The sequence below is a fragment of the Asparagus officinalis genome, chromosome 1 (assembly GCF_001876935.1).
Source record: "Asparagus officinalis chromosome 1, Aspof.V1, whole genome shotgun sequence".
Lineage (NCBI taxonomy): Eukaryota > Viridiplantae > Streptophyta > Magnoliopsida > Asparagales > Asparagaceae > Asparagus > Asparagus officinalis.
This window is the reverse complement of record NC_033794.1, coordinates 63,576,979-63,597,322: the sequence shown is the minus strand read 5'-3', so window position 1 is coordinate 63,597,322 and position 20,344 is coordinate 63,576,979. Positions and strand designations below refer to the sequence as shown.

General features: G+C 39.3%; 2 protein-coding genes across 3 annotated transcripts; one reads left to right on the top strand and one right to left on the bottom strand.

Moving 5' to 3' along the window:
- Positions 62 to 3,346, top strand: LOC109842671. The gene is made up of 8 exons (XM_020411520.1): positions 62 to 329; positions 438 to 489; positions 593 to 638; positions 1,121 to 1,202; positions 1,298 to 1,448; positions 1,547 to 1,598; positions 2,262 to 2,328; positions 2,670 to 3,346. Exons 1-8 carry the CDS (start codon positions 123 to 125, stop codon positions 3,066 to 3,068), a joined length of 1,056 nt encoding a protein of 351 aa, XP_020267109.1. The 5' UTR covers positions 62 to 122; the 3' UTR covers positions 3,069 to 3,346.
- LOC109825127 (katanin p60 ATPase-containing subunit A-like 2) lies at positions 3,655 to 17,729 on the bottom strand. Of its 2 annotated transcripts, XM_020391864.1 has the most exons (12): positions 17,501 to 17,702; positions 16,817 to 16,978; positions 16,687 to 16,727; positions 16,286 to 16,351; positions 16,050 to 16,157; positions 15,784 to 15,850; positions 14,894 to 14,978; positions 14,421 to 14,581; positions 13,911 to 14,012; positions 13,184 to 13,406; positions 3,908 to 4,044; positions 3,655 to 3,766 (listed from the first exon to the last, which is right to left on the bottom strand). In XM_020391864.1, exons 1-11 carry the CDS (start codon positions 17,570 to 17,572, stop codon positions 3,911 to 3,913), a joined length of 1,221 nt encoding a protein of 406 aa, XP_020247453.1. In that variant the 5' UTR covers positions 17,573 to 17,702; the 3' UTR covers positions 3,655 to 3,766; positions 3,908 to 3,910. The 2 variants fall into 2 exon arrangements, with proteins under 2 accessions (XP_020247453.1, XP_020247460.1); XM_020391871.1 differs by having other exon boundaries at positions 3,655 to 4,044; positions 17,640 to 17,729.

Here is a 20,344-nt window from a genome sequence, read left to right as displayed (position 1 = left end):
ACAACCTGACCGTTATAATCTGATCCGCTCTAACGTGAGGCAAACAAAAATTACCCTTGTTTCTGAGCACAGAGAAATCCTTCAACTCTCTCTCTCTCTCTGTTTCTCTCTAGATTCCCCAAATGGGGAACAAAATTGGAAAGATGAGATTAACGAGGCAAGTTGTAGATGAAGAGTACACAAAGCCTCAAGGCCTGTACCCACCACACAAAGACACTGATTATAAGCAGCTGAGAAAGCTAATTCTTGATTCAAAGTTGGCTCCCTGTTATCCTGGACTCGATGAATGCCGTGCCCCCCATCTCGATGAATGCCCCATTTGCTTTCTGGTAATTGAATCTCTCCTTGCCTTCAACTTTTGGATTTTTTTTTTCTTTCTTTCTTTGTTTTTTTAATGTAGTTATAGTCATTCCTTTTTTTCCCCCCTCTCTTTTTAGTATTATCCGAGTCTTAATCGTTCGAGATGCTGCAGAAAACTGATATGTACAGGTACTGGGTAATGTTGAGTTTGGTTGTTAATGGAGTTCCCGGGATTAGTTTGGTTAAAAATTTTGACCTTGTTTCTCTTTGGTTTTGATTTGATTTGCTGCAGAGTGTTTCTTGCAGATAAAGCCGACCCGCTCTAGTAGAGCAGCAAAGTATCCTTCTGGTTATCGTTCGCGTGTTATTGAGTCCGAGTAAGAGATTTCAGATATGGGTCTTGTAAGTTTAAATTAGGTTACATACTTGTATACTTTTCAGTTGAAAACCCAAATAGATGTTGGAGATTCTGATTTTAGCCATCTATAACCTTAAGCGAAAGTCAGAATTTTCGCGGTAATATTTTTGATAAGTTCCCCAAAACTTTCTAACATTTACCTAAAAAAATTGTCCCCTAGTGTGTAGCTTTAGGCGCTTTAATTCCCCGTAACTTGTTAAAGTTCCGAACGATAATGTGCTAGTTTTGTTATTGTTGTTGGCAAAATTACTGATGAATGTAACATTTAATTATTAGAATTTAATGGAGGTTTCATCTAACAACAGAGGGAGGTGAGAAGGGTTAAAATGCATCAATTAAAAGTTATGGCAGTTATGATCTTCAACCTTGTTGAAAATTTGAGGATGTCCTTAACACCGTAAGATGCCCTTTCTGCAAAACTACTAACTATTTGGTGGAATATCGTGGCACGAGAACGAAAGAAGAGAAGAAGATGGAGCAAATTGTGAGTTTCCATGTCTAATTATAGCCTACAATTTTCTTTTTGGACTGTGACCTATTGTTGCTAATTCTGTGTATTGTGCGTCTTTCTATACCTAGGAAGAACAGAGGGTAATAGAGGCACAAATAAGGATGCAAGTTCAAGAGATTCGAGATGAAGAAGAAAGAATTAGAAAGAAGAAAAAGATAAGTTCGCCGAGCACAACAGTGGAAGTGGAATGTCAATACATACCAAATTCCCGTCATCGAGGTTCTACCCTGCACAAATATTTTCTATGAACGTAATGTTTGTATCACTTACATTTACAATTCCATAACTAACCAGATGATGAATTCATTTCTTCTCAGGTTCATGTAGCGTACCAGAAAATACATGGGTTTCTGAATCCAGGCACAACATGTATGTAGTCTGCGTGAATGCAAGTTTATTGATTTTATTTGATTTTGAGCTGTAAATTTTTTTTAGATGTTGTTTAATGTTTGAATAAATCTGCTTAACCTATGAAACTTATGTAAAGCGTAAACCATCTTTTTTATTACTAGTTACTAATCATTATTCAACTAATATGTGTAAAGAGTAAAGGGGTATATTATTAGTAAGGAAAAATGGCACAGAGAACGGTTACGGTTTTGTTTGACAATTTATTTTGAAAGGAGCGGGAGTTATATTTCTGAAAATCTTTGGGAAGTTTCCATGACAAGATTCAAAAACGTAGGATGGTTATTTGATAAACAGTGAAAAGTCAGGGAGATTTAGCGGAAATGAACCATAAATGGAGAAAGATCTAATTTAGCTTTTTTTTCCTCTTCATAATCGATAATTCCGAATATGTCACCCTATGCATGCTTTTTCTTGATTTATTTTCCAAATAATTATGCACTACAATGATAATGCGAATAATGTTGCCTCCCTATCAGCTTCTCCACGTTTGTTTTCTAATTTTCTTAGAATACCCAACCTTTTGTTTGCAAATTACTGGAAAATATATTAAGTATGTAACAGGCTCGCAAAGCTCTGGTAAAATATCTCTCTCATCATTAGTAATTTACTACGTAATTGCAGGGAAGATATCTTTGATATGGATCTTGATGACACAATGGTCTACAAACCAACATGGCTTCCGACCGAGGTAATATTACATTTATTTTCCCATTATTTAACCATAGTAACAAAAAGAAAAAACCCAGTAGGAGGTCATTATTTTGCCCTAAAATTTGTAAAGGAGCATATCATTTAAACAGTATTAGGTTTCTCAAGTCATCGCAGATGTCTGGTTGTAGCGAATACAGACTATATATTTTATGCATGCGGCAAGGAGACGTACTTTTCTTCGTTTCCATTTAAATTGAAGCATGCCTTACCGGCTGTTAAAGGGAAAAGAAATTATTCGGTAAAAGAACCAAAGAAGTTTATGTTTGCATATAGCAAGATCTCAAATTCATTTGGTAAATTTTTTTTCTATTTAATCAGGACCAAGGAACCGAGAACAATGCTCCCAGTAGCAGCAGAAATTTTCCGAGGCAAACGTCCTCACAAGATCTCTATACCCCATCCGCAACATCACCACCAGAAGCATGGGACTCAGCAGACTCTATAAACTCCTCAAGCAGCTCGCTTACCAGAGTACAGAATGAGCTAGTGAGTAGTATTCCAGAGAGCTGGACCGAAAAGTTATTAAACAATAGAAAGTCCTCACCGAGAGAGTATTCTGGTTCTGACTGGAGAACTAACCATGAGGTGAGTGAAAGAGGCATGGGATATGCAACTCGTCTATTTCCTGATAGTTTGGAGGAGCAAATGATGGTGGCCATGGCGGTTTCGCTTGACGAGAATCGAGCAAGGTCACAGGGAGTAACCTGGCTACAGTAGTTAGTGTTTGATTGTATCCTTCTTTCCTCCTTGCTGTCTGGGATTTTTCGCCTTTGTTTCTACTCTTCTTGCTTGTTGTTTTTGTACAGTATGTATGTACAGATGGGTCAGGATCTGGAAAGGAAACGATACGTATTGTTTGCTCTGTATAGGATTGATTCGTTGACATTGTATAGTGTATATATAGATGTAGTTTGCTCTGTATAATAGGATTGATTCATTGACATTGTATATAGTGTATATAGATATAGTTCTATGGAGTCTTTACAGTGGTCCATTGCTTTGCTATGATGTACAGTGGTGCAGTCTAGCTTCATTCCTTGTATATATGCTAATGCCAAGATTTTTTTTTTTTTTTTGGTCATGTTATTTTATATATAGGATTAATGGCAGGTGCATTCCTTTTACTATAGATCTCTTGAAATCTATCACACTCTCATCTCGGACATTAACAGATAGAATCTTTGACTACTGAAAGTGCATTTATATGACAATCTCGAAGGGGTAAGGGAACTAGAAGAATTATGGGGTAATCGACCCATATTTCCGTATGAACAATCTCCATTGACACAAAAAGAACACGGTATAATGCATAATAGTTGCATAAGCAATAGCCTGCTTTATTAATAAATTGAAATTTTTGAACCCCAACCACAATCACCACTCTTCAGCCACGGATAAGTTGTCGATGCCTCTCACTGCAATACAAGTTTAAAAGTTGATAAACTAGATGCTACACTTGTTAAAACATCAATGCCCATCATTCACAGAGACATGCACCAACTATAATCTACAACAACTATGAAAAATTCATCAACAAAAGGCATAAGATGGAGTACTCATCAATGAAGAATCTGACTGCCGTAATCATCGTTGAACTTCTCATAGCGGTGAGCATGGAGATGGGCTGATGGCCTTGTGTTCTTCAGGGCTGCCTCTATATCTTTGGGTGTCACCGGACCAACTGCCGGTAACTCTGAAATCCATACCAAGTTTGGTGATAATCAATTAGAATAAAATGGTACATAATTCATTTAAGGACAAATTTTGAAAACCATACTGTTTATAAACATAATTACAAAAAACGACCTATTTGCAACTTAATTATCAAAATCGACCCAGTTTCAACCAACTGGCTGAAACTTGGTCGATTTTGATAAAAAAAATCACGAAACTTCACGAGACTTCAAGTCCCGTGAAGTTTAAGCCCTCGTTAAGCAAGGTGATTAGAAGGCATATAAGTTCACGGGACTTGAAGTCCCGTGAAAAGTTTTTATTTGGCCAAACTTCACGGGACTTCAAGTCCAGTGAAGTTTCAGGTAAATTTTCAAGATGGTAGACTGAGGGCTTCTGGCATGTTGACTGACTCTATAATGATGGGGATCGTAAACTCTACAATGGAGAATGCCTACAAAAAATAGCTGCTCAAAAGAAGGAGATCTGGTGCGGTTGAACGAGAAATTTAGATTCTGCGAGCTGGCCACAATACAGCTAGAATGATGCTTAAAGTTCTTGCAACAACAACAAAGACAACAACAAGAGGAGACTCATGAGAACACCAGCAACAACATTCATCATTTTGTTGCGAGCAACTACGATCGTGAGAGGCGGCTTTCTGACCTGTTGGTGACCAGGGATTGTATCCATAACAGGCTCAAGGAGACCGAGCTGATGATAGCTGAGAAAGATAGAGAGCCATCTGAGAGGATGGAGATTGAGTCTAACCTTAGATTAGCTTTGGAAGTCAAGGATGAAGACATACAGCTGAAACTTCACGAGACTTCAAGTCCCGTGAAGTTTGGCCAAATAAAAATTTTTCACGGGACTTCAAGTCCCGTGAACTTATATGCCTCCTAATCACCTTGCTTAACGAGGGCTTAAATTGTTGTGCGCAGCGGAAATTTCGACAACACTTCTTCTGATGCACAACAAGAGAGTAAAATCACAACCAAATCCCTGTTTCACAAAGGAAACAAGAATCGAAAGTAATATATCTCAACAAAGTGGGATATACACTCTTCCTCTTATCAGTTCTAGGACTGACTTGTAGAGGGAACCTAATAAGCTATTACAAATCATAGCAAGACAAACTATTTTGCGTGGCTCGGCAAGTTGCCTACGTCCACGGGGCAAGGAGGGGAGAGATCTACTATTAGAGAGAGAGAGAATACAAATAGGGTTTATAATCACACAAAATCTCACAAATAAAACCCTCAAACAAGCTCTCAAATCTCACACAAATATCTCTTCCAAAGTGATGCACAAACCCTTGCTACAGCCGAAAAGCCTCTGCAGTTTTTTTTTCTGCACTTTTCTTTTCACGCAACTGTAGCCGCTTTTTCTCCCCTGCTCGCACAGCCGAAGAAACCACAACCAAATTCTTTTTCACTTCACCTTAGGGAAAACACATTGGTATTTAACTATTTATAAACCTCAACCTCGGGTGGGTCATCACCACGTCCACGAAAAGAAAACCGCTCGCTGCACATGTACCTGATGCACATGTACCTCGGGTGGGCCAGGTTCGTTCACACTTGCCGCTTGCTGCTTCACTTGGTGGGTGTGGCCCCTACGCCCCACGTTCACAATTATTCACTTCGGCGAAGTTTTTCTAAAACTGAGCCGATACCAAAGCAACTAAATATCCCGCTTGTTGTGTCCAGTACGTCGTGAAGTTAATTCACGACAACAGACTCAATCCACAACAAGTCGGGAATCCGAACGAGTGTCCAAACAATCTCACCCTCATCAAAATCAACTACTCCAAACTGGTTGCATCAAACATAACTGCCTACGTATCCTCTTGCCCAATGAATTAAGCCGAACGTAGTTCACCCAAATGGCTTCCAAAGGCGTCAACACCGAAGAATGTTCAAAAGCTCCAAACAATGACCGAACTTAACACCTGAAACAACTTTGGTCAACATATCTGCATGGTTGTCCTTTGTGTGGATCTTCTCCAATATGACATCATTGTCATCCAAAACATCACGAACAAAGTGGAATCTGACATCAATGTGCTTCGTGCGTGCATGATAGACCTGGTTCTTTGCCAAATAGATAGCCGACATGCTATCACAATACACCCGAATTGTCTCCTGTGCAATCCCCAAGTCTTCCAACAATCCACACAACCACAAAGCCTCCTTCACAGCTTCAGTCACCGTCATATACTCCGCATCTGTAGTAAAGAGAGCCACTGTAGACTGAAGTGTACATCTCCAATATACCGGTGCTCCTGCTAATATAAACATATATCCTGAAGTAGACCGACGCTTGTCAAGATCCCCCACATAATCTGAATCCACGTAACCAATACAATTATATCCTGTCTTCACATTCTTCTGAAAAATCAAACCAACATCAACGGTACCTTTGATATACCGTAGAATCCACTTCACGGCCTCCCAATGACCTTTCCCTGGGTCGTGCATGTACCTGGATACCATGCTCACGGCCTGTGACAAATCTGACCTCGTACACATCATAGCATACATCAAGCTACTCACCGTACTGACATATGAAACCTTCGACATATATTCTTTGTCCTTAATTAAAACAGGCGAGATTTTAGTTGAAAGCTTAAAGTGGAGAGCCAATAGAGTGGTCACTGCCTTTGCATTGCCATCAAAGCTGAATTTCTTCAACATCTTCTGCATATAACTCCTTTGTGTTACCTTCAATCTCCCTTTCGTCCTGTCTCTCTCGATCTCCATACCCAATATCTTCTTCGCCTCTCTGTTTGTGAAAAATTTTGCAGTAAAAAAAAACGAAAGAAAATTTGACTTGTATTCCTTTAATCTCCATTACAATTAAATTTCCTGATTACAAAAGAGAGGAGAATGATCTGGATTCTCCCCTTTGTTTAATTCTGGGTTCTTTACGGTGGCGATGAAGTGCCTCACTCGAATGCTCGCGTCGAGTTTGCTCTCCGTTGACGATCCGACGTTTTGCTTCACTGGAACGTGGTCTTCTCCTTACGATTTGACGTTGTGGAGAACTTGCGTGACAAGTTTGAAAATAACTCTTAACGAGTTAATAACCCAGAGCGAGTTTTAAAAGAACTTGCAGAGCAAGTTTTGAACTCTGATCGAGTTGATAACTCTGAACGAAGTTGATAACTCTGAACGAGTTTGAAACTCTATTAAAGAGTTGATTTAACCGAAAGTCGGTTATAAACCAAGGATGAAGAAGCTCCTATTGCCGATCTCCAAAATCCCAGCCGAATGATGAAGGCTCTTCTTTGCTGCCAAGCTTCAGATCCAAAAAGCCAGCCTCCGATCAACCAAGCCCGCTCTTGACCGAATCTCCCTCCGTTGATGAGACAAAATCCGATCCCTTAACTCAATTGAGTTTCTCGTATTTATATGGGATTAAGGGTGATAACTGCCCCCTTAATCCGCTCCTAAGTGGGGCGGTAATCCCTCAAATCTTGGGGAAAAAACGGTTCCTGGAACTGTTCGGTTCGTGTTTGAACGAGTCAAACGCCGAAAATAGCGTTCTGGGCCCGAACTCTGCGTTTTAGACTAAAAACGCAGAGTTGGGCCTATTTTGGGTGGCTGAACGCACAGGCCGCGATGTGTTGTAAATCTGAAACGCAGAGTTAGGACGCAGAGATGAACTCTGCGTTTTGGACCTGAGACGCAGAGTTGAGACGCAGAGATGAACTCTGCGTTTTGGACCTGAGACGCAGAGTTGGAACGCAGAGTTGGAACACAGAGATGAACTTTGCGTTTTGGCTCCGGAATATAGCCACGACCTTGGCGTTTCGAGTTTGGAACGCAGCCCCGACCTCTGCGTTTTGAGTTTGGAACGTAGCCACGACCTCTGCGTTTTGGATCTGGAACGCAGGCACGACCTCTGCGTTTTGAATCTTGGATGCAGATGTGAGCCATAGGTGGGCTCGGCGAGCTTTAGGCTACGTCCGATGTTCTGACGAAATCCAGTCTTGCAGACGGACTTCAGAACATAACTTGCTACGAAGAACAGGTCATAACTTTCAAACCGTAAGTCGGAATTGAACAAATTATATATGAAAATCGGCTATCTCGACGAGACGGAGCCGACCAAACTAACCCCATAGGGTTCAGTTTGCTCCGTCAGTTTTGCCAAATTCCTTACGGTTTGAGAGATATCTGCGTTTTAATATGAAGAGACCGTCGATTTGTAGTCTCTTTCGCTAGAGCGTTTGCAAAGATCGTCACATTGTAACCTTCGTCTTGGCTCCTTAAAAATATGAGAGTCATCAGATTGTAACTCCTGATGTTAATTGTGAAGGCTGTTGAATTAGAGCTTTCATTAGTTGTTGCGAAGGTCGTCAGATTGTAACCTTCTACGTGAAAGTCTTCAAATTGTAACCTTCTGGAAGTCTTCAGATTGTAACTTCCATCATCGGTGTTTGATGGGGATTGACTATCTGTGGTGATTTTTATATAGCCCACACTCTCCAAGATCCTTTATCTCAAACTCGGATGACAGCTCCTTTTACGACTTTCGAATAGCCGAAGAATTTCTAAAGACAATAAACATATCATCAACATAAAATAACAAATAGATGTACTCACCATCTTGTAGCTTGTGCATGTAAACACATGGGTCATATGGGCTTCTCGTGTACCCTCGGCCAATCATAAAACCGTCGAATCTCTTGTACCATTGTCGCGATGATTGCTTCAATCCGTAAAGAGACTTCTTCAGCTTGCACACTAATTCCTCTTTTCCTGCAGTTTTAAACCCTATAGGTTGTGTCATGTAGATCTCCTCATCTAAATCTCCGTGTAGAAAGGTTGTTTTCACATCCATCTGGACCAAATCCAAATCCAGCTGTGCCACCAATGCCAACAGAATCCTAATTGACGAATGCTTTATAACAGGTGAGAATACCTCGTTGTAATCAACGCCCTCAAGCTGTGCATAACCCTTAGCAACAAATCTGGCTTTGTACCGAATGTCCCCAATATAAAATCATTATTTCTTTGCATACACCCACTTGCCTCCAATAACCTTCTTACCCTTCGGTAGCTTCGCAAGTTTCTAAGTATGGTTCTTCTGAAGAGAGCACATCTCCTCCTCCATAGCTTCCCTCCACCTAATCGAATCAGATCTAGACTCTGCCTACTTGAATGTAGAAGGAACCAAATCATCAACGACCTCTGCTGATAAGGCATATGCAACCTTGATATCATTATATCTAGTTGGCCGACGAATCACCCTTCTCGGTTTGTTTGCTGCAATGGACTTCTGAGCATGACCCTACTCCTGAGTCTCACCATCCATAATATCCTTTAATTGCTCGACTGCCATCTCATCTCCTTCCAGTGTCACCTCTGTAGGAACCTCAATGGATACAATACTATCTGGAGTGGGTGGAGTCACGTCATCCTCCACCTGCTGCGATATCCCTCTTGTCTGGTCTCCCTCACCTGCTGAGGGACTTGAGGTCTCATCATGTACGCATCGTCGAATGTAACATCTCTGCTAATAGCTATCTTCTTGTCCTATGGATCCCACAATTTGAAGCCTTTTACTCCTCTAAAGCCCATAATGATTGCTTTCTTTGCCCTCTGATTCAATTTATCATCACTGACATAGTAATAAGTTGGATACCCAAATATCCGAAGCACCTCATAGTCACTAGCCACCGAACCAGACCAACGCTCCATAGGAGTCTTCTCCTGTATCGCAGTGCACGACAACCTATTCACGAGATGGCTCGCATAAACCAACACCTCGGTCCAAAAGGATCTTGGCAATCCACTCTGCGCCATCATACATCGCACCTTCTCCAGCAAGGTATGGTTTAATCTCTCAGCCACCCCATTCTGTTGCGGTGTCTCGCGTATTGTGAAGTGTCGTCTAATGTCGTGATCCCGACAAAACTGCAGAAACGGATCACTCTTATACTCTCCTCCATTGTCTGAACGAAGAGTCTTCACCTTTCTACATGTCTACAGCTCCACTTTCTTCTTCCACTCCACAAAAATATCCAGGACATCATGTTTATGCTTCATAAGGTATACCAAATTTCTCTTGGAATAATCGTCAATGAAAGTGACAAAATAGTTAGCCCACCAAGTGATGTATATTTGGAAGGGCCCCAAACGTCTATGTGAATGCAGTCCAATATACCTTGGTTATTGTGAATAGCGATGTCAAACTTCACTCTCGTCTTCTTCCCTAATACACAATGCTTACACAGCTCCATCTTGCAAGTCTTCGCACCTTTCAATAGCCATTGTTTTGCCAATGCCTGTAGGGATTTATCACCAGTGTCCTAAACGCATATGCCATAAATTAGTAGTGTCTTACTCTGTAGTGATAGAAGTTGCCAGATCCCCTATAACCGTCTTGCCCTTCAAGTTGTATATGTTGTTTTCCCTGACACCTCGCATCATCACCATGGACCCCTTCGTGACCTTCAGAGTTGTATTCTCCAAAATCACCCGATAATCAGCTGCCTCTAAAGTTCCAAGTGAAATAATGTTCTTCGTTAACTGCGGCACGAACCTTACTTCCTTCAGCTCCCGAGTCACCCAGTCACACATGCGGATCTGAACTGTATCAATACCATTAATAAGGCATACATGATCATTACCCATAAGCACGGCATCCCCTCTTTCTAACTCCTCAAAGCTGAAGAACCAATCCCTCCTAAGAAAAATATGATATGTAGCACCAGAATCCATCATCCACTTCGTAGAGTCAGCGTAAGAAATTTACGGTAATACAGAGCAAGAATAGCCTGAAAAATCCGTATCTGAATTGTCGCCACTAGTCTTGATAACATTCACTTTCGAAGTTTGTTCAACTTTTTTTTTATTCTTCCCGGTTTTATCCTTTAACTTTGGGCGGTCGATCTTCCAATGTCTCTCTTCTTTACAAAAGTGACATTGATTCCTACCAATAAAGTTATGACCACCTCTATTCTTCGATTTTGAGCGGTTGAGCTGACGACGGTTTGGATCACGACCTCAAACTGCTAATGCATCTTCTGATGTCTTCTCGGAGGGTTCATCATCACCCTTCCTCAACTCATAATTTATCAATGCTGAGATCACCTCCTTATAACTAACAGTAATTCTTCCATTGATCATAGTGAGAACGAACGTACCATAATCATCCTCCGGCAACGGACACAAAAGTAGCATCGCCTTGTCTTCATCCTTAATCATGATGTCCACATTGGCCATATCAGAAAGTAGCTTCGTGAAGTTATTTACATGCTCCCTAATAAAAACTCCCCTCTTCATCTTGAACTGGTAAAACTCTTCTTCAAGTGACGCCGATTCTCAATGCTATTAGTAAGATACTTCTCATTAAACGTTTCCCATAATCTCTTCGCCGATGTCTCGTTCATAACATCATAAATAAGATCCGGCATTAAACATAACCGAATAACTCCACAAACCCTACTGATCATTTTCTTCCAAACATTGTCCTCCATATCTTCGGGTTCTCTTGTAACTCAAGAGTCTCCTCCAAATTCTATGCATCCAAGACATCCATCACCTGACACATTCACAATCCGAAATTGATCTTGCTGTCGAACTTCGGAACATCAATCTTTATGTTATTGATGCTCAGACTCTGTATCGTCTTCGTAAGAGACGATCCCGATGTGCTTGTTTCACCAATATTGTAGATCTAACTCTTCAAATAAGAATCCTTCAGCGAATCCTTCGAACAAGCCCCAAGCCAAAACCTGAGCTCTGATATCAATTGTTGTACGTAGCGAAAATTTCGGCAGCACTTCTGGTGCACAACAAGAGAGTAAGATCACAACTAAATACGTGTTTCACAAAGGAAACAAGAATCGAAAGTAATATATCTCAACAAAGTGGGATATACACTCTTCCTCTCATCAGTTCTAAGACTGACTTGTCGAGGGAACCTAATAAGCTATTACAAATCACAGCAAGATAAACCATATAACGTGGTTCGACAAGTTACCTACGTCCACGGGGCAAGGAGGGGAGAGATTTACTATTAGAGAGAGAACACAAATAGGGTTTACAATCACACAAAATCTCACAAATAAAAACCTCAAACAAGCTCTCAAATCTCACACAAATATCTCTTCCAAAGGGATGCATAAACCCTTGCTACAACCGAAAAGCCTCTGCAGTTTTTTTTCTGCACTTTTCTTTTCACGCCACTGTAGCCGCTTTTTCGCCCCTGCTCGCACAACCGAAGAAACCACAGCCAAATTCTTTTTCACTTCACCCAGGGGAAACGTGTTGGTATTTATAAACTTCAACCTCGGGTGGGCTATCACTACGTCCATGAAAAGAAAACCGCCCACTGCACATGTACCTGATGCACATGTACCTCGCGTGGGCTAGGTTCGTTCACACTTGCTGCTTGCTGCTTCACTTGGTGGGTGTGGCCCCCACGCCCCACGTTCACATAAACTTCACAAGACTTAAAGACCCATGAAGTTTCGTGACTTTTTTATCAAAATCGACCCAGTTTAACCCAACTGGCTGAAACTGGGTCGATTGTGATAATTAAGTTGCAAATAGGTCGTTTTTTGTAATTATGTTTCTAAACAGGATGGTTTTCAAAATTTGTCCTTCATTTAAATGAGTGTTAGACAACTATATATACATAGAAAAGTAGCAAAGCTCATATACAAATACATTGGGGCACTACTATTTATAAGATGCTACTATATGTATGTTGTTACTTCTAGGAGTAAATTTCGCAACCAAATAAACTGTGGTGTTTTTAAATTAGAGAAAACCCCTTGTGGTTGGGAACATTTGCCCAAATCTACCCTAAACTAATGGAGATTGTGATAAACGGCGTTAACATGAAGGGTAAAAGGTCTAAACTACTCTTGAAAATAGTTGAGGAGAAGAGGGTAATATAGAAGCTATATTTAAGTGCATAGCCGCAAAGTTTTTCAAAACATGCAACGTATAAAACACAAGACAACTTGGACTAAATGCACTCAATCATGGTATTTTAGCAAAAAAATGAAAAAAAAAGCTCAGGGTATTTCAATAGAGTTATAAAATTAGAATTTTCAAATGCCTACAAGACACTATGGCAATAACTGTACTGCTAGAAGGTTGTATAATCTATTGGAAAAAATCATCAAGAACAGCACTTACCCTCATCAGGCACGACTTCCTCTTGTCGCTCCAAAACCGACATTAACCTCCTAAGAGGTTGCATCGCTGCTTCTTTGCATACCAAGCGGATATCGGAACCAGAATAACCCTCCGTGTTTTCTACCAGAAAATCATATCGAATCTCTTCTTCGCCAGGGACACACGGCAAAAGTTCCTCAAACATTGCTTGTCTTGCTTCTGGTTCTGGAAGAGGTACAAGAATCTGGTATAACACAGACAAGGAAAACTTTAAGGTGAAAATTTTCCAGTAAGATAAAAAAGAAGATAGCATATGAAACTAATAGCTTTGTTATATAATCTTCACTTTTTTCAATAGTAATACCTTAAACCTTTCATATTTTAAAATTAGTCTGTCACATCACTGAAATTGCTATAGGTCACCAATTCTTAGGTTACTTTGAAATTAGTTCCTCAAATCATTGAAATTTATATCAGAACACACAATCTGTATGTTACTGTGAAATTAGTACCTCCAAACAAGAATAGAAGTAGAAATTAGAGGGATTAACTTGAAAGGACTTATGAGAATTGGGGGACATAAATAGCAATTTCAATGATTAGGGGCTAATTTCACAATAACTTAAGAATTGTGGGACATAATAGCAATTTCAATTATTTGAGGGACTTCAAAATATGAAATACTTAAAATAATATAGAAACCCCTATAATCTTTAAAGCATGCATGTAACATATGAGCAAAGGATACCCGCTTCTCAAGGCGCCGGAGCATAGCTGCATCCAATTCCCATGGTAGATTAGTTGCTGCTAACACGAAGACAAGCTCATTTGTCTTCATTAAACCATCCATCTGCATTGAAATTCATAATTATGAATTTCAAGAAAATAACAAAAATGCATGTCTTACAATTAAATAATGCTAGCCTAGGCCCGTTGGTGAGTTTAGCCTTCCCTTATAAGAAAGCATCACTGCACTGTACATGAAATATAGCTTCTAACAACTTATATGGCGGTCTGGAGTTTTTGTCCGGTTAACAAGATTATTACATGATGATACTAAAACCGTCAACTTTGGGCAATTATTCATTGAGATTCTCATTTATGTGTCAACTTTTAACACCTATTTCTTAAACTTGGTCAAAAAAATGAAGTTGACATGTGACAAGCCTCCCTGCACTACAAAATTTAATATGGAGCAGAAAAAGATGCTTTTTCTCAAATAATAATAATAACAATGTAAAGAAACAGACAATATTACCTGTATAAGAAGTTCAGTCTTCAAACGACGACTAGCCTCATGTTCACTACGAGCTTCGCCCCGTTGACTAATGATTGCATCAATCTCATCAAGAAATATGGTAGATGGTGCATGATGCCTTGCAAGCTCAAATAACACTTTTACTAGCTTCTCCGAATCACCTGCAGATTTGCAACAATGATTTATGCAATGTGAAAAGTGACATAATGCTAACTACTAACTAACCATTTGCTGACTAACTTCCATCGTCATTTTCCAATAAATGAAAACTAGGTATATAAGGAATTATAACTGCACGAGGCAAAGATTGGCCATCACATGAGTTTTCTTTTAAAAATGCAAGTACATGATTAACTGCTTAGCATCTAGGAAAACACAATAATGTAACAGAACGAAAGTTAAATTCTGCAAGTGAACTAACAGATAAAATGACAATATTGAAAGGGATAAGTAAAAGGAAATTATGTTCATACCTCGCCATTTGCTCACAATTGATGAGGCTGAAATATTGAAAAATGTAGTCTTGCATTCAGTTGCCACAGCTTTTGCAAGCATAGTCTGATATAAGTAGTAATAAAAGCAATTAGCATAGCTCATAGGCTAGAATATGTAGCATATTTGACATGATGAACATGTAAAAGGGAGATACAGATTCCAGTACATGGATTGAATAGGCAAAAAATACTGAAGCTACAGGCAAATTCGAAAAAACTATTGCAGTGAGAAATATGAATGCATTATTCTACATGAAATGCAACTGATAACAATACATGTACTACATATAAAATAGCTATAAGCCCATCTCATGTGTACAGCAAGGAAGGCAACTGATAACAATACATGTACTACATATAAAATAGCTATAAGCCCATCTCATGTGTACAGCAAGGAAGGCTTGACAAAAATGAGCAAACTATGCATATAAAATAGCTATAAGCCCATCTCATGTGTACAGCAAGGAAGGCTTGACAAAAATGAGCAAACTATGTGAAGTTGGACCTTTGCCATTTACATGAAATTTAGTTTTTATCATAAAAAAACTCTTCAGTAAGACTGCCATCACTATCCAAATCATTCAAATCAATGTATGCCATGAATACAAGGTAAATATTCTCATCAAGATATGGAATTATGATGCTCTAACATGAAGCAAGTTCTGCATTCCAAATGTATATATCAAACACTGTAGGATTGCTTCCACAGAAAATTTGGTAATACAAGATCTAGAAAACAGAAAATCCCATGTAAACAAACATGGAGGCTCACAGATATATCAAGACTAAATTATACTATGGGCATGCACTTCACATAAAGTAATCAATGGAAATGATTCTACCAAGACTCGTGTTTTTCAGGTACAAACCTTTCCAGTACCTGGAGGGCCAAATAGTAAGATACCTTTCCAAGGTGAAAGAAGGCCAGTGAAGTACCTAGATAACAAATACGAATAATAAGAATCCATCTCAAAGTTTTATGATTTAAAATTGAGAAGCTTAAGTAACAACCATGACATGTCAATAATTGTAATGTAACATAAGCAAATTTAAGAATAGACTATAATTCCTAGCATCCAAATGTCAGCACAGCTATATAGTGTCAGTGTAAGCTCACGCAAATGTTATTACTTACTTTGGGTATTTTATAGGCATGACTACTGCTTCTTTAAGAAGCTTTTTTGCATTATCTAACCCTTTGATGCTTTCCCATTTCACATCTGGGCTACCACGGATAATATCCCTGTAGAAGAACATGGATGAGAAACAATTGTAATGGTTTTCTATGTAGATACACCAAAGTCAACAGTTAGATAATTTAAATTAGACATACAGAACCACCTAAAGGGTGACAATCCTTAATGAAGTTACCTGCACAAGGTCTCTGCCAAAGTTCGTGTTTCTGCAGAATCAAATTCCGGAAGTAGGGGCCTTTGCCTGCAAAAGTTTTCAATTCACAAAAAAAGAATGCCGAAAAGATAGTTCCACAACATTTAAACGCTAATATAATGGTTTGATTCTTCAGAAATCCTTCTTCGTGGGGGAATAAAAGAAGTGTGAACATCAAAAATGTGCGAAAATACCCGACACAAGAAGTCATCATCCTTACACTACAAACACCCATTTATTAATCAAACACAACTTAAGATTACACCAAATGTAGGTTTCCAGAAATTGAAAGAATTCACCAGAAATTGCGAAATTCACATCTAAAAAACATCATTCAGGTTGAAACTTAGCTACCAAAAGTAAAATGTTCAATGAAATCTTACGGTGTCCCCAAATTTCCATTTGAAATGACTCCTGGGCGTTCCTAAAATAAGTCAGAAAGCTACACAGTTAATTAAACCGCCATAACGCGTGTGCATTTTACACTGAAGTTTCTTGAATTCAAATTGAAACCTGACGCTCGAATTGCTCGAAGACAGCTAACTCTGGTGTGTTCTTGGTTCCTCCATTTGCGTGGGCAGCACCATTAGAATTGCCATCTGGCCTCGATTCTGTTGTCTCTTCATTTTCTTCCTTCTTCCTTCCAAACCTTGAGTTATAGAACATCTTGAAATCCTACAAGATCATGTTAAAAAAGTATTACAAATTAGGATTAGATGTTTGAAGAGGGGGGAAATAAAGTCAATGAACAGTAATTAATTCTCTTCAACTCCTTAAGAAAGGTATCAAATTGATAAGTACATTATAAACCAAAAGACCAAAAGCATCAAATCTGGGGGGATAATTCCAGTTTTAATGCATAAATACTCTGGATTTTAAAACAGAAAAAAAAAACCCAAATGCAGAAAATTCAAAATTTGCATCCACCGTTCACTGAAATCTAATGCAAGTTCTCAAACTGGTAGAAGTCGCACACAGACACAGCCCATATTCAATTTCTCAGGGGGGAAATCTCAATTTTTGTATTACCAACAGCTAAAAGCCAACAAGAAGAGATGAGACAGATCAAAATCAGCTAATAGTAAGAAATGGGTCTTCTCATTTCCAAAATCCAACTTCAACAACAACTAAAAATACCTTCAAAAATTAAAAAATAACAATAATAATTAAAAAGGGGGGAATATAAAAAGGACCCACCAAAAAGAAAGTAGCAAGGCCGAGATTTACAACAGCAATCGGGATCAACAAAGCGAAGTAGAGCAGCAACATCCCAGCTCAAAGTAGGGAAATTTTTTGGGACCTAATTTCTATTTTTTATTTTATTTTAATTATTCACCTCGAATGACCAGCGAGTGGGAGCTGGGTCTTCTCCTCCCATAAAATCTATACCAACTCTTCACACTGAATCTGCTACATATAGATAGAAGGACAAATTTTCAAAAGCAACCCATTTGATAAACTAATTGCAAAAAACGACCCATTTGGGATTTATTTAGAGAAACCGACCTGGTTTCAGCACTGTCGCTGAAACCAGGTCGGTTTTTCTAAAAAACTTTACGAAACTTCACGGGAGTTCAACTCCCGTGAAGTTTTTTCACATAACAAAACTTCACGGGAGTTGAACTCCCGTGAAGTTTCGGAATTTTTTTTTCATAAACCGACCTGGTTTCAGCGCTGAGGCTGAAACCAGGTCGGTTTTTACAAATAAAACTGAAATGGGTCTTTTTTTGGGAATAGTTTATCAAATGGGTTGGTTTTGAAAATTTGTCCATAGATAGAAAGATACAAGGGAGTGAAGACAGAGAGCGACCTCTCTCTCTCTCTCTCCAAAGACCCAACAAAATTACATACCAGTCCCTTAATTCTTCCACATTTCTATTTTAATCCCTCTAATTTATTATCTTTGATATTTAGTCCCTCAAATCCTATTTTAGCTTACTTCGTTTGGTAGTACGCTGTTTCTATCGTGGTACACTTGAAAGCCGTGACATGATTGATTCACTGTAACAACTCAAACACAAGGGGTATAATCAAGATTAATTATTACTCAGCTTTATCCTACACAGGACGTAAGTTTAAACTAAGGACGGGCCGCCTAACCAAAAATCAATTTAAAGATATCCTTTTAGTCTAAGGAAAACTGAGACAATATTGATTTTTTTTTCTCCGAACAATTTTTTACTCAAAATAAGATTATGATAAATTTTAGTCTTGTTTTGAGGAGTTGCCGAACATGCTTGAAGAGACAAAACCAAAAGCTTCATTCTAGAAAACTTATATTACCAAATAATTACCTCCGAAGCATAGCCTAAGAGCTTTTCATACCCTGCGACCGAGGGGAAAGAAATTTTATGAGAAAAGATATAACAATAACCTTGTATGTTGGCTGGATTACTATGTCAAGTAGGATTCATGAATTGGCCAAAAGCTACCAATACCAAATGTACTAAATTCAAGTTTTAAATATAATTTAGGGGACGATATAGTAAATAGTAACTTCACATATTTAAGGGACTAATTTAACATCATGAAAGATCAAAGGTAACTTTGTATGTGAAAAAGTGAAACAGCCCAAATATACAAGGATCTGGAAAAAGAAAAGAGGGTTGTGTATGTATTACTCCCTCACGTATTTAACAATTACATATCAGTTCAATACATCTTTGAAATTGCTCACAAGTCCCTCAAATTTTAATTTGCAAATTGATCCCTCAACGATCAAAATATCCCACATCCTATGTTTTTGCGAGTACAGGGGTTTTTTGGGGCAAGACGTAAACTAAAAGGTATTTTGGTGATTGAAGGACGAACTTGCAAGATCCTGTAGGATTTCGAGTCGTTGAGGCACTTAAATGATTCGAGGGATCCACACGAAATTATTGAATGTGTGAGGGAGTAATACTACAAAGCCCAACAAGATGTTATATAAGTTTTGGGTTAAATAATGGGAGCACGAGGTGCATTTTGGGTTAAATAATTGGAGGACGAAGAATTGTTTGAGAGCGGGCCTACCAAGAATTGTTTGAGTTAAATAATGGGAGCACGAGGTGCATTTTGGGCAGCAAAACTGGAGATCTGGAAAATATTTATGCGCACCCAGATTGAAAACACCCACGTTTTAACCTCCCACAGGGATGGACCCACATGCACGAGGGTCAACCCAAATTCAATTATATATTTATCTATTTAATGATATAGGCATTTGTATACGAGTTGAGATAGCATCTCCTTTTGAGGATTTTTTTATTTTTATTTTTTATTATACTTTTAAAGGAATAGTTGAGATAGTATCTCAAGAGTAAGTATGAGAGAAGTTGTTTTTTGGAAAATTTGCTTCAAGACCCCAAAAATAAATTGTTGATGTGTTCCAACCCCCTGTATTATTTGTAATATGTATTAGCCCCAAAAATGAAAATTCTGTGTGATTCAGCCCTAATTACAATTCCCAAAAGAATAGATCCCCAAATTACCGCTCTCCTTCTCCAGATCTCTCCTTCTCTTCCAACAAACTTATCTCCTCTTCCACCGTTTCTCCAACCTCGTTGGGAACCTCCAACACTGCCGCCACCTCTGCCTCCCCTCGACCTCTACGACTCTATCCTCAGTCGTAGCCCTGTCGCCACCATTGCGTCGCCTCTTCTTCTTCCGCTGGAATCGCGAGATCTGGAGGAATCTAGGGCTAGGGTGGGGTCGCTGGAATCGCTGGGATTGGCCGAATTTGGTGATGATGGGGTCGGTGGTGGGGTGGTTGGAGAGACCCTCCTCGCCCTCGGCCTCCACATCTCCATCTCCACCACCTCCTCGTCCTCCTCCTCATCTTGCAAAGTCAACATGCGCCGCGACGCCAAGCACTTCATCGTCGACGACGCCCACCCGGTCCACGTCTACTGAGACCTCAAGAATGCCAAGTTCTCTGACGACCCCGAGCCCCTATCTGACTACTACGTCACCCTCATCTCCGACCACCAAGTCATCCTCCTCCTCGGAGACCTAGAAGCTCGGAGCCTATTTGATAATTGTTTGTGTACCCTATTTGATACT

What these genes read in the sequence shown, in the direction of transcription:
- LOC109842671 (XM_020411520.1), top strand. Translation starts at nt 123, where the DNA reads ATGGGGAACAAAATTGGAAAGATGAGATTAACGAGGCAAGTTGTAGAT. An exon ending in CAGAAAACTGATATGTACAG is followed by an intron (nt 490 to 592) that starts GTACTGGGTAAT and finishes GATTTGCTGCAG; the next exon opens with AGTGTTTCTTGCAGATAAAG. An exon ending in CAACATGGCTTCCGACCGAG is followed by an intron (nt 2,329 to 2,669) that starts GTAATATTACAT and finishes CTATTTAATCAG; the next exon opens with GACCAAGGAACCGAGAACAA.
- LOC109825127 (XM_020391864.1), bottom strand. Translation starts at nt 17,572, where the DNA reads ATGTTGCTGCTCTACTTCGCTTTGTTGATCCCGATTGCTGTTGTAAAT. An exon ending in TCGAGCAATTCGAGCGTCAG is followed by an intron (nt 16,728 to 16,816) that starts GTTTCAATTTGA and finishes GACTTATTTTAG; the next exon opens with GAACGCCCAGGAGTCATTTC. An exon ending in TTGGCAGAGACCTTGTGCAG is followed by an intron (nt 16,158 to 16,285) that starts GTAACTTCATTA and finishes GTTCTTCTACAG; the next exon opens with GGATATTATCCGTGGTAGCC.